This window comes from Ixodes scapularis, unplaced genomic scaffold (genome assembly GCF_016920785.2).
Source record: "Ixodes scapularis isolate PalLabHiFi unplaced genomic scaffold, ASM1692078v2 PGA_scaffold1__304_contigs__length_218370807, whole genome shotgun sequence".
Classification (NCBI taxonomy): domain Eukaryota; kingdom Metazoa; phylum Arthropoda; class Arachnida; order Ixodida; family Ixodidae; genus Ixodes; species Ixodes scapularis.
Genome location: NW_024609846.1, coordinates 52,842,386 through 52,855,709, shown reverse-complemented (window position 1 = coordinate 52,855,709; position 13,324 = coordinate 52,842,386). Strand labels below are relative to the sequence as shown.

The following is a 13,324-nucleotide window of genomic DNA, read 5'->3' as shown; positions in this document are numbered from 1 at the left end:
CATTGTGGAAAGTGTCATATATTAATAAAGGGTTTAAGAGCCTTGTAAAAGCACGCAGCACTAACGCGCGGGTGCTCTTTTCAGGAGCATGAATAGTGCAGGAAAGCGCTACGGCTATTAAAACGTTGGCTATAATAGTTTTAACTTGAAAAGAAAACAATACGATTCGAATTTTTACATCGGTTGTTTTTCATTTTATTTCCTCGTTGATAGCGATAGCGGAACAGCGAAGTCGTGCGGTCGCTGCGCGTCGCTTTCACGCGCCGCAAACGGCCACAGCGCTTTGCAAGTCGCCTCAAAGATGGCGTCGGAAGGAAGGTTGGCGCCACGTCCGCTAGATGGCGCGCGAATCTGAATAAGGTCTATTGGGGAATGGGAGGGTAGAGTTCGGGAGATTGAGGCCCAGCTTAAAGGGGTAGGGAAACGAAATTTCAGCGCTCATTTTCTGGCTTTAATGTGTTGCATGTTGCACCCTAACCTCAAAAACACCAGTCTTCCGTTGAAAAGCACAAGAAAACTAATTTTAAAGCTAAACAAACGATCTTCAATGTGCACCTGGTGGATGCATGCGAAGCCTATTTGGGAGGTAGTCTAGCAACGTTGTGGAAACTGCTACGTAGTCGTGACGTAGCAGTTTCCTTCGGAGCAGCGCCACTCTTTGGTATTTCAACATTTTCCTTCTTAGCTTTCCTCCTCAACTCACAAGTCGCGCATTGTACCAAACGGTTCAAGAAGACGGAAAGGAAGGACTCCCCTCTTTCTCGGACCCTCGTTCGTGCAACCGGACATAGCCATTCTCCCCCCAGAAGATTAGCACGTCGCTCAAAACTCGAACAAAAGTTGCTTTCCCCACCTCGTTCAGTCCTAAGCTGACAGTGTTGTGGAAGCTACGTGCTCCTTGGGCCAGCCACACGCTCGTCACCCCACGGGCACTTCGAGCGGCTCGGTTGTAACGCGCTGCAACGCTGACAACGCCACCAAGGGCAAAGCTCATAACCACGCCTGCCTTGCTACTCCACGAACGCGGGAAATCTTTTCTTTCTGTTTTTGTTTGCGCCGGATATCCCATGACGCATCGCGCTCTCCGTTCGCTTCTCTTCGAGCGCTTGCTCGAGTGCACCGTTTGGAACGAAAAATATGGCCAATCGTTCAAAATACAAACGCGCGATTATCATTTCCGGTTATTATACGTCATGCGTGACCCATTTCCGAACGAAATCTGAATATTTAAATTTTTGTTTCCGTACCCCCTTAAGGCAGAAGGAGAGAAGCGGGTGGGTCTCGAGGTCCAGGTTGAGGAGTTGAACTCAATCATGAGAGGGAGCAGCGGGTCGGCCTCGAGAAGCAGGCGGAAGAGCTGGCGGAAGTATGGAAGGCGGGTTTTAAAGGAGCGTAAGAGGGAGTATGACAGTAGGGTAGAGCGCCTGGAAGGGGTAATTCGAGCGAGTGAGAGTAGCGAGGGAAGGAAGGAGGAAGTGTCAGTTCTAGCGGGACGAACCACCAGTCTGCAGGCTGGGGTCACTGGTGGTCGGGAGTCCAGCCTGTTGGCTGGCGGGCTCGACGACGCTGGAGAGCTGAGTGACCCTCAGCTCAATGGCGCCTTCGAGCAGCAGGCGTCGGGCAGTCAGCGACAGGAGATAAGTCGCAGGACAAGGGCGCGCAGGCACCAGGGGGATCTAGGGTGCTGGTAGTGGGGAGCTCTAACGTAGCACGGGTTAAGAGAGGTGTACATAACAGGGTAGAGGGAGACCAGAGGGTAACCGTAGAGGTCCAGCCAAGGAAGTGTATAGTGGATGCTATGACCGCAGCACGTGAGGGGGTGTGGGATAACCGGGAGGGAAGGAACCTAGTAATAGTTCATGCGGGGCTTAATGATGTGCTCAAGGGTAGGAGCCAGAACCACGGAAAGCAGCTAAACGTGGGAATACGTGAGCTGAGGGACGTGTCTGAGAATGTGCACGTGGTTGTGTGCACCATTCCAGAAGTTCGGGGGCAGTCTGGGTTAATGGAGAGGAGGGTTGTCGAATCCAACAGAGTAATTAAGGGTATGAGTCGACAGCTTCGGTACGACGTAATGGAAGTAAACAGGGAAGTGTATGAGGCTGGCTCCCGCCCTTTTGCAGATGGCATTCACTACAGTGAGGCCACGGGTTACAGGGTGGGGGATAGGATGGGCCGCACGGTGACTGCTTTTTGGGGGGGACCGAGGGCCCTGGGGCACTGAAGTAACTGAAAACCCAACAAAGTCAGGAGAGGCACCCAGGGTTAAAAAGAGGAGAAAACGTAAGAACAGGTATAAACAAACAGCACCATCATACATTGGATATATTAACATGCAGGGTGGTAGAAATAGGTTAAAATGGGAAGAGGTAGAGGAGCAACTAAGGAAGGAGGATTTAATGGTGTATGGGTTTGTGAAAACACATCTCAGAGACATGGAGCAGCCACCTTGCAACCCTGACAATGTGTGGGAAGAATGCAACAGAATGGGGGGAACGAGGAAGGGAGGTGGAATTGGAGCATTTATTAAGAAGAATATGAACTATCAAAGGATCAGAAAGGAGTGCGCCGAACATTTGTGGCTGAAAGGAAAAGTCGCTGGGGAATCAACAGTCCTTGGAGTGGTTTACTTATGGACAGGGACAGATGCTAAAGAGGAAAACAGAAAAATGATTGATTGCATATCAAGAGACATTAGTGAGCTAGGGGAAGTCACGTACTCACGTCACACAAAATGTGTGGTAAGTTACAAGTAATTAAAGTAGATGAAGAAGGTTCCAAAAGTCTTGGTAGTGATCACAAACGTATTAAGCTGAATTTTGCCAGAGAAGTAAATGCTGAAACTAGACAACATAATTCAAAGCAAACTTTCTGCAGCGACAAAGAGTTGGAAGTAGTTGCTGAGAGAATAGAGGAAGCAGTTTCAGGGCAACGGTATACAGATCGGACCTATGAGAGCCTAACTAGGCTGTTTGCTCTGGAACCAGACAAAGTTCAGAGTAAACGAAAGGGGAAGCAAGGACATAGACCAAAAAGCTGGTGGGACAAAGAAGGTAAGCAAGCGATACAAAAGCGTCAGGATGCCTCTAGAGAACACAGGTATTCCAAGCGTAGTGGGGAGTCAGAAACGGAAGTAAAAAGGAAATGGGACAATTTTATAACATGTCGCCGAGAGGCATCCAGTTTGATCAATGCGAAAATTGAGAGAAAGGGTGAGGAATGGATGAGTAATGTAAGTAAGAAAGATAGAAACGCAGCAAGAAGTTTTGGGAGCACTCGATCTCACTCGGTGAAACGACGCAAGCTATACAGAGGTTCATATACTCTCGCATCAGGGAGATCAATTAGAGGGAGATGATGCAATACGATATATAGGAGCAGTGATGGAGGAGAAATTTCGGGAACGGGTACATGTGAAAGATAGGAGAACCGAATGAAGTAGAAGTTCAGCTTGTGACATCGCGGATTTTGGACAAAGAGAATGGGAAAGGGCGGAACGAAGAGTCCCTAGTGGCACGTCGACAGGCACAGATGGTATCCCAATCAAGCTGGTGAAGAATTTGGGTCCTAAATCTAAGGCAAAACTAAGGGGGGTAGTGAGCACTATGATCACAAAAGGAAATACTCCAGATGAATGGAGGCTTAGTAGGATGAGTATGATATGTAAGGGAAAGGGAAATAAGTCTGATGTTAGGAATTATTGTCCCATAACCGTGACACCAGTTATTTACAGGTTGGTAATGCAGATTATGAAGGACAGACTGGAGGAATGGGTAGATTGCGAAGGCATACTAGGCGAGTTAAGAACGGGTTTCGGAAACAAAGAAGGTTGGAGGGCAATTTATTTTCTCTAACACAGTGTGAGAAATAGCGCAAAAAGAAAACAGACAGCTCTGGCTGGCATTTCTGGATATCAAGGGTACCATGACAATGTGAACCAAAAGAACCTGTGGGACATAGTGGAAAGCTTAAACCTAGATGAAGGACTACCAGCACTATTAAGGAACATTTACAAAGATAATAAGGTGATTATAACATGGGAAGGAAAGGCGAAAGGGAACATAGAGATAAGACGAGGCCTTAGGCAGGGGTGCCCGTTATCGCCTTTGCTGTTTATGTTGTATTTGAGAGGATTGGAGGATAAACTAGAGAAGAGTGGGCTTGGATTCGACCTTTCGCACAGTAAGCTAGGCCAAACAATTTAGCAATCCTTACCGGGATTGATGTATGCGGATGATATCGTACTAATGGCTAACAACAGGACAGAGTTGCAGGAATTAATGAGCATCTGTGGTAGGGAAGGAGAGGAATTAGGTTTAGAATTCAGTAGTGAAAAATCAGCAGTCATGATTTTTAACGATGATGAAGTTGAGAGGCTGAAGATACAGAAGATTACAGTTGAGAGAGCTAGTAAATACAAGTATCTAGGAGTATGGATATGTGATGGTGCACAATATCTCAGTGAGCATGAAAAGTATATAACAGGCAAGGGCAACAGAAATGCAGCTGTAATGAAAAATAGAGCACTTTGGAGTTACAACAGGTATGAGGTGGTGAGAGAGATTTGGAAAGGGGTCATGGTGCCTGGCTTGACTTTTGGAAACGCAGTGCTATGCATGAAATCTGAAGTGCATGCAAGACTAGAAATAAAACAGCGCGGAGTAGGTAGGCTGGCTTTGGGGGCACATTGCAAAACGCCAAACCAGGGAGTACAAGGAGACATAGGATGGGCGTCATTTGAGAGTGCAGGGAAGCGGTGAGCAAGATAGAATTTGAGGATCAGTTGAGGCAAATAGATGGGGAACAATGGCACGAAAGGTGTTCAGCTACTTATACATGAGGAATATAGACACAAAGTGGAGACAGCGCACTAGGAAATTAAGAGGAAAGTTTTTAGGCTATAGTGGAGATACGGAAGAGCAGGTCTCAGTTAAGAAGAAAGTTAAGGCCACAGAAAGAGATCGGTGGCTAGAGGGAATGCAGACAAAGACGGCTCTGGAAAGCTATAGGTTAAACAAAGCAGTTATTGCCAAAGAAAGCACTTATGACAATTCTAGGGGAAGCTCATTGTTGTTTTACGCGAGGACAGGTGTTCTGCGAACCAGAACATACAGAGCGAAGTACCAGGAAATGAATACAGTGTGCACTGCTTGTGGAGAGGATGAGACGGCTGAACACTTGATACTCTACTGTAAAGGGCTTCACCCTATGTCTACCGAAGACAACATAGACTTAATAAAGTCATTGGGTTTTAGAGACAACGAAGGGAGAGTGGATTTCAAGACTGTAGAGATTACCAAGCAAAGATTAAGTGAATGGTGGCAGAAAGCGAGAAAACTAGGTATTTTCTTGTTAACTGATGACAAGGGGTTTTTTATAGCCTCATTTTCTTTGTAGCGCGGAGTGAATATAGATTTCACATTTAAATATTCAAAGCTTAAATGGTAAAACAAAATGGCTAGGTGGCGTAAGCTACCGCCCGATCCAAAGGGCTCAGCCGGATTCATCCACCAATCCTTCCATGGCGCCGCCATGAGAGCGCTAAGTGGTATGGTCTTATTTGACACCTTATTTTTTCCACAGGCTGTAACCATCTGGAACTCCCTCCCTGAGGAAATAGTAATTATTTCAGACCCATCCAGTTACCACCAGTCAGTCACCTTACACCTCAGCTAACCACCACTGTCCTAGCAGATTGTCACTGCATGCAGTTTTTATTACCATTGTCTTTTGCTCTACTTTTTTTTTTTGTGTGTGTTACAAACTGGTTGTATTATTTATATTATTAGCGCTTGCCCTGTATACTTCTTGTCCTTGTCTTTTTTTGCGCTATTCTATATGTTTAACTGCTGAATTATATTTGGTCACATCACCCCCTTACGTACTGCCACAAATGAAAAAAAATCACCGGCTTTTTTTTTTTGGGGGGGGGGGGGGGGGTGAATTGTTTTTTGCGTGAACAAAAGGAAGGAGGGGTGGGGGAGAACCATTTGTTTTTTCCTATGTGACTTTCGAAGTTCGACTAATACCGGTACCACACAGGCAACTCGAATGCCATTTACAACGAATGACATTTGTGTAATCGGCGAATCAGCTCGCAATCTGTCGCGCGTGGAATGCGCCACGCCCGGAGTGTCGCGCGCTGATTGGCCGTCAGCTCAAATGTCATTCGTTGTAAATGGCATTCGAGTTGCCACTGCCCGTGTGGCGCGGGTATAAACTGCCAGTTGCGAGTGAGCGCTTGTCTTTCGTGTTTATTGTCCACTTTGTCCGTCTTTTGTGCGCTTTTTAACCGGAATGAATGCTTGGCAAGTACCCCAGTTTTCCACCCTCTTCAAACCGTTCCACGACACGAGTGCCGAGTCAGCGTGCGGCCGGGACCCGTGTTCTGACCAACAGAACGCGAGTTCCGGGTGAACGCTGACATAGCACTCGCGTCCGGCATGTGCCCCTCGCTGACCGTCGGTAGGTGAAGTAGAAAATTAAGCACTGTTCGGCTTTTCATCCAGGTGACGTTGCAGTTGAACACGCCACCAAGTCTGCAGGCCATATAAAACAAATTAACAGCGCGTATATTCAACGATCGCCTTTAGCGTCAAACGTAAAAGACAACATGCAACTGCAGGGGTGGAACTCATGAAATGTACTTGGGAGCAGCCACGGGAGCAGCTGAAACAGCTGTTTTGGAGCAGGTTGGGAGCAGCTAAAACTACATTCTGAAGCAGGCTAGGAGCAGCTCAGATCAGTTTTCATTGCACTTCAGCTTGTGTCTTAGACACGCACGGGAGCAATTTCAATCGTGCTTAGCAGCACAGATGGACATGGGTGGTTAGGGACCTAGGTAGATGGGATAACAATGTAACAGATGAGAAAACTTGAAACTTTGCGAGCCTTAATGAGAATCAAAAAGCAAGTATCCTATGTTTCTAAAGATAGCGTCCTTGATATTTCCTGAGTAGCTTTCAGCTGCTCAAAATGCAAACCAGCACTGCTTATCACGCAGCCCACACGTGCTCGACATAGTAATTTAATGTCCGGACCACGTGACGTGCCTAAGCAACGGACGTGCGGTTGCACGGAAGAACAGAGCAACAAATTTCGAGTTGATATCCTATTGTGCAACTCGATATCGAAGCAGCAGACTACGATTAAAGAAGTTATTGTATTTGAAGCGATAAGTAGGAGCAAGGTTAATGTACGCCGAGTAGATATGCCACTCGCGTAAGAGCTGCTGGCCGGCAAGGTTTCGGATCGGACCGCGTTTCAGTTCTATCAAATCACGATTTATCTTGCGAGAATGCGGTTCCAACTTCTAACGATGAAGTAGGTACTAAAAGGAATAATTTACTCATTTGTTTCCAACTAGCTGACGTCAGCGTCCCGGATCCCGGGCCGGAGAACCTCAGGCAATCTGACGCTTAACGACTTAACGCACGCTAGAGTTGGCAGATTTCGGCGACTGGGCTCGCTTGAAGGTTTGCTGGCCAGTTTATTAAATATATAGACGGAATTAGATCGTAATATTTGACATGGGGTCTTCCTATATGATACTGAAGAGGGCTACATAGTTTTCTAAATATCAAAAATGAAGCGGAGTTGCCCTTTAACTGCTTATGGTTGAAGAATAACAATCCAGTCGCAGGTGGTGTAGCGCTTAGAATCCGAGTTTTTTCGCGCGCTTCCGACTCGGGATACACAGGGAGTATGAACAGAAGAAGGGATTGCAAAGCCGACCAGGCTAAACACGCTCATTGTTGCCAATCGAGTCAATAAAACCGAAACCAAGACAAAATAAAAAGATTTTGGCGCACGTTTTGTGATCTGGCGCATAATGGCGCGAGGTATTGGCTGTTGCGCAGTTTCAGCAACATGGCGCAGGATGGCGCAGACACATGCGTCTGGCGCAAAATGGCGCAAATGGCGCAGCCGTTCCACCCCTGAACTGAAAAGAGCACAGCCCAATCCACTTGACTGAAACGTGTTTACTTCTTTTCTGTGTATATTCCATTCGTCATTCTCTGGCTCTGTAAACACGGTACAAAATGAACGTCATATTAAAAATAGACACTTTTCCATTTTTTGGCACAATGACACCAGTGCTCGCAAGATGTTTGACAACCAGCGAGAGAATTTCAACATCACATACATAGCCCTGCACAAATAGTCTGCTACCTTCCATATCTTTAAACGAAGTACTAGTACTTACATCGAAAACAGAAAGCAACTAACGCGGAAATGCAATTTCAGTTAGACTTTTTTTTTTAATCTTGGATTAACATGCTTTTCTACACAGTATCAAACTATTCTTCATTGATTTTGACCTTCAATTATAACAAACAGAATAGTATATACAATATTGTCAGCCAATTCGGAGATGTGCTTAGGCTACATAGTATCTGTAATAAACTAATGGTAGTCAAGCTACACCAAAAACGGGTTTACTGGATCAGCTTGAAATTCAGTATAATCTGTCCAAGAAACAATAACCAAGAAATCATTTTATATCAAAGTGGTCACTTCAACTGTTGCATCAACAAAACAAATGGAGTACTTAAATCCGGCGTTGTTTATGACTAGTACTCTTTTACAAAGTGATTGCACCCATGCAGAGTAAAACAACAACAAAGGGGTAAAGTAGAAAATGATCCTATTCAAAGGAATTAAAGTCATGTGCAGCCTCTGAGATACGAGTGTATACGAAAATGTGCCACAGTATGCATAAGGTTCAGGCAACCACAATAAACAGACACCTAAAACAACCATAGTGAAAAAGCATTTCCCGCTGTTCGAAGCTCATTGTAAATCAGCAACCTCCTGAACCAATATTTGTACTTGAGACCAAGAAATATACACACAGGTAATGACTGACACCTTGGATATAAACACAGAAAAAGCAATAAATAAAAAAATATTTCTAAATAACATATGTATATAGACCAAGAATCTTTCAAAGTTGGGAACAAAACTGCAGAACACTGCATGCACCACTCTGTTCTGGAAATAAAAGCACCTTACATTTGGTGCTCAGTGTGAGTGTGAACCCAAAGCTCCATGGTTAGCTTCTATCCAAACTTCAAAGACCACATTAAAACAAGGCATCAGTTAAAACGGCTGATCATACTTACATTGCTAACATTGAGCTAACACCTAAACATATCTGAATGCACTTACCACAACATTACTTGTGACGTGTACATGCCTCACATGCCAGCAAATTACTGAAACCATGTTACAAGGTACTGGCGACTCTATGCTGAACATTGTTAGCTGTAAGACGAAAATGGTGGCTGTCTTGTACAACCAGCACTTCACAGCAGGTACTCCCCAAAACACAGATGCTCGGTGAAACTAAAGTGCTCCTCCGGATCGGTTTCACACTCATTTCTGGCTTCGTGATTCTGGGAGGAGTGGCAATAGGGTGCTGGCAGTATGGAGCAGTCACTATTTGAGTGTTACAGAGTGACTGAAATAGTACACTTAATTTGTTTACAAAGACAGCAGCCCTATATCACGTATAAATTCTGCAAGCTCCACTCAGATGGCGAGTCCTGAAACACTATCAGAACAAAGACCATGAAACATTCTGAATGGAATGCCTTATAAAAGCATACTATGTGTGGAACAACCTTAGTTTAATATTCTGAGCATCATGTTAGCATGTTCTGCAATGTTCAGTTGTGTGCTGTTAGTTTCATAGTTTCTGCTATACAACATACTTTACTGCATGCCATGCACTAGAGTTGTGGTTTTCAGTATTTTTAACAAAGAACATGGATATGTTTACACCAAAGATTATTTTTGTAGATCAGAGGAAAAAAAATGGATTAAAATGGAAATCTTGTGTTTTTCAGCGTGCGCAAACAGAACAGAAAAGACTGAACCAACATAATTCTTTTCCTTTTTTTTTTTTGCACCTCTATTTACGTATTATGCATAGTTAATTTTTTATTCAATTCTGTGTGGTGGGATCAGATCCAGACTTCTATATCTAGAAATAGCAAAACCAATAAATAATAACCGATTACAAACCCAGGCCTTATGTGTACTGTACAGCAGTGCATAATGCAATTTAAAAAACATAATATCAATCTTCTTCAAAGCTGTCCTGTAGGCTTTATGGGTAACAAATATGACCCAGACTCCAAGGTGCACATGATGCAGAAAAAGTAAAGAATTGTTTCTTGCTACTTAGCTCAGGGTTTTACGTAAAAAAAATTTGCTAATGAGCTTGCAAAAAAAAAAATTTAATTACACTTTACTGGTATAATTTGACAGAAAGTACCTTTTTCTAAAACTATTTCAGTGTGCAAGGCATGTCACATACACCAGTAAACAAAGGAGTTCAAGTATGAGAGAAACCAACTGCACTCAAATAGAACATGGTCCTGATTTCCACAGTTTCAAAATGTTTCACATTATTACCCTACCAAGCAGATGCCTAGATGATTGTTTCTGCATGTTTGCACAAACAGAAAATGGGCTACACAGTTTCCAAGGACACTATTAGCGCTGATTGTATGCACCTATAATCCCCATATGTAAACAGTACTGAGATGCATGAGCAATCCATTGCACAAGCTGACATTAAGACATGTACTCTTCCAAAAGACTGGAACTAGAATAAATGGCAAGAAGCTTGCACTGCCCCCACATCATTGTCACTTTCTTGCACCTCAGACACAAAATACTAATTAGTTTCCCACATGACAATTTACAACTAAGCTCAGTGGCAGCACACATAAAAAAAAACATTCCAAGTAGCAATCAATTCCACAGCTAGCATTCTGCAGTTTCACGCACAAAAAGTGTTTACAAGTTTTGGTCTCTATGACAGGCTATAATACCTTCCTTGAGATTCACCAAGAGGTGTTGGAATGACTGGGTCTGTAGCAAAGTGCATGTTTATCCACAACATCTTACAGGCTACAAGGAAATTTGCTTGTGCCTGCATTGTAGATGCCTGAGCAATCTTCACTACAGATTGCCGACACAGGGAATGCCAGGAATGTGGGCTCAAAGTTTGGGCAGCTGATTATGGCCCTATGTAGATAAATGCCTTTCAGAGATTGGTTGTGGCACTCAGAGTTACCGTGAAGTGTCACATAACAAAGAGTGCATCCTTCCTTCAAAGAGTAACTGCAAAGAAAAAAAAGTTTTTTTTAAACAGCCTAATTGGGACAAGCATGTCACAAAACAAATCTTCCGCGAAAAAAACAAAATTTTTTAGCAACATTTACGCCACAGGACATAATTTAGTCGGAGTTACAACCTATCCACATATGAAACTCCCACTCTTTCGACGCGCGCAGAGTGGCTGGAATACGTCACTCCGTGACGTATAGCAGCCACTCCGTGACGTATAATACCAACTTTGTGGCGCGCAATTTAAAACGGACGAAATAGCCACAAACTAAAATCAGTCCCGCATAATAAATATTGCTGTAAAAAATTTTGCTTTTGTTGGTAAAATTGTTTTGTTACATGCTTGCCCCAATTATGCTGTTTATAAATACACTTTTTTTTCTTTGCAGTTACCCTTTAAGACAGTTGAACAAAACATCCATTCACCTGATGCCTGAAAAAGTCCAGTCCATATTTTGCTACCAAAAACATGCATGCTACAGAACAGAGGCCATGTTTTTGCAACAATGAGTAAAGCACTAGCAAAACAATACCAGCCTGCTTAATCCCCCATAAGGTTATAAGAAACCAAAACCTCAATGGTTTCTTCAAACCAGGAGGATCAGCAAGTCTAGGAACACATCCCTCTGTGCCATGCCGCGTAAGACCAGAGTGCTACCTTTTTTTTAAATTCACGCAATTAAAGGCTGGTTCAGACGTTTGCATTTGGGTATAACCGACTGCACTACGACTCCTTGCGCTCTGCTGCAATGCATGGCACAGACCTTGGTTGCCATAGCAACCACATTGTTATAAGCAATCCCAAGTGCAAATGTCTGAACCAGCCTTAATAGTGCAAGCTAGCACTGGCTAAGCTAAAGTCCAGGAATGCAAGGCATTGTGGTGCTGTCCAGTACGGCCCAGACAAATGCGCCCTCTAAACTCGTAAGTTATGGTCAAGGTAGCAAAAGCACATAACAGGGTCTCGCAACTTGATGGTGACAAGCTCTGGTCTTCCCCTTGTCTCCTGCTGTTTAAGTGGACTCTTGATTGACACGTGACAAGGAGGCATGAGAACAACCAGAGGCTTGCAGAAGGACATGCTCCAGGGGCAGCCACACTCCTCGTCCAAAGGTGAGTGGTGTGGCAGTGCTCCCGTCTTCATTGGTGAGAGGAGAGCTAAACGAATATGTTTCAGTCGTTGGGACAGATGACACTGTCTTCAAAATTTGATCCTTTGGGAGGAACTGCCTTTTTACGGAGCATGTGTGAATACTGGCCTTCCTTGGCGTAGTGTGCTTCAGGACCTTTCATTGCCTTTTCCTGTAAAGCACAATAAGAAAGCTGATTAACAAATGGTAGCATGCTCAAAAATGCACCGAGACACTTTCATGCCATCTAGGTCTAACTTACTCTCAGTTCCATATTGGTAGTGCCAATGAGAAGTGACCGCTATGTTTGTTAAGGCCCGTTCACACAGTTGCGTTCGGAGCGACCACTAAGCTTACGAACGAATGCAACCGGTTGGAACGAGTTACCATAGCAACGAAGCGCCAAACGGTTGTTTCGTTTGTGTTCGTTCGCAACGCAAGGAGTTGAGCCGGGCTGAACTTTTTCGTTACGTTCGGGAACGACGGGAGCGACAGACCAATCACAAGTCGAGGAGACCTCGGTCGCGCGCGTTGCATGCCCGTCGTGCCGGGCTCCTTCTATCTGGAAACATGGCGTCGGTGGTGATTATCGGCGTGGACGGCGTGGTGGAAGCTCATCGTTCCCCGTAAAAGCGCTATCCTTGACTGTGAATTTTCATTGTGTGTCAATATGATAACCCAGCACATACTAGAAGGAAAGATCCACTTACTCGTGCAGCGATCTCGTGGCGGCACTCTCACGACAGCAGAAATGCCCGTGCCGTCGTGTTTGTTTACTTCGACTACAGTGGTGCTTTCTTAGCATTTGTGTCCTCGAACATCGCCCGGATTTCTTTTTTGGCGCACTCCATGCGTGTGCTCAAGTTCAAGGTATTACTGGTGCATACCGTAAAAAGGATGCGAATTTTCACGCGTTTTCATCACCCGAGAAAGGTGATCAGTGTTAGCAATCCTGAACGCTCGCAACGTCTATCTCATCAAGAAATTATATTTCTACGTTGCTATATCGCTGCTAAGATTACATTGTCTTTTACAATCGTAGAAAAGGCGTG

At 44.5% G+C, this 13,324-nt stretch overlaps 1 protein-coding gene across 2 annotated transcripts in view; it reads right to left on the bottom strand.

The window, feature by feature from the left end:
* Window positions 1–7,968: 7,968 nt before the first annotated feature.
* LOC8031771 overlaps window positions 7,969–13,324 on the bottom strand; it is a 34,138-nt gene continuing 28,782 nt past the window's right edge. For both annotated transcript variants that reach the window (XM_040222472.3, XM_040222471.3), the window contains one exon: window positions 7,969–12,444. In XM_040222472.3, coding sequence (XP_040078406.1) covers window positions 12,316–12,444 — 129 coding nt within the window. In that variant the 3' untranslated portion in view covers window positions 7,969–12,315. The remainder of the gene's footprint in view (window positions 12,445–13,324) is intronic.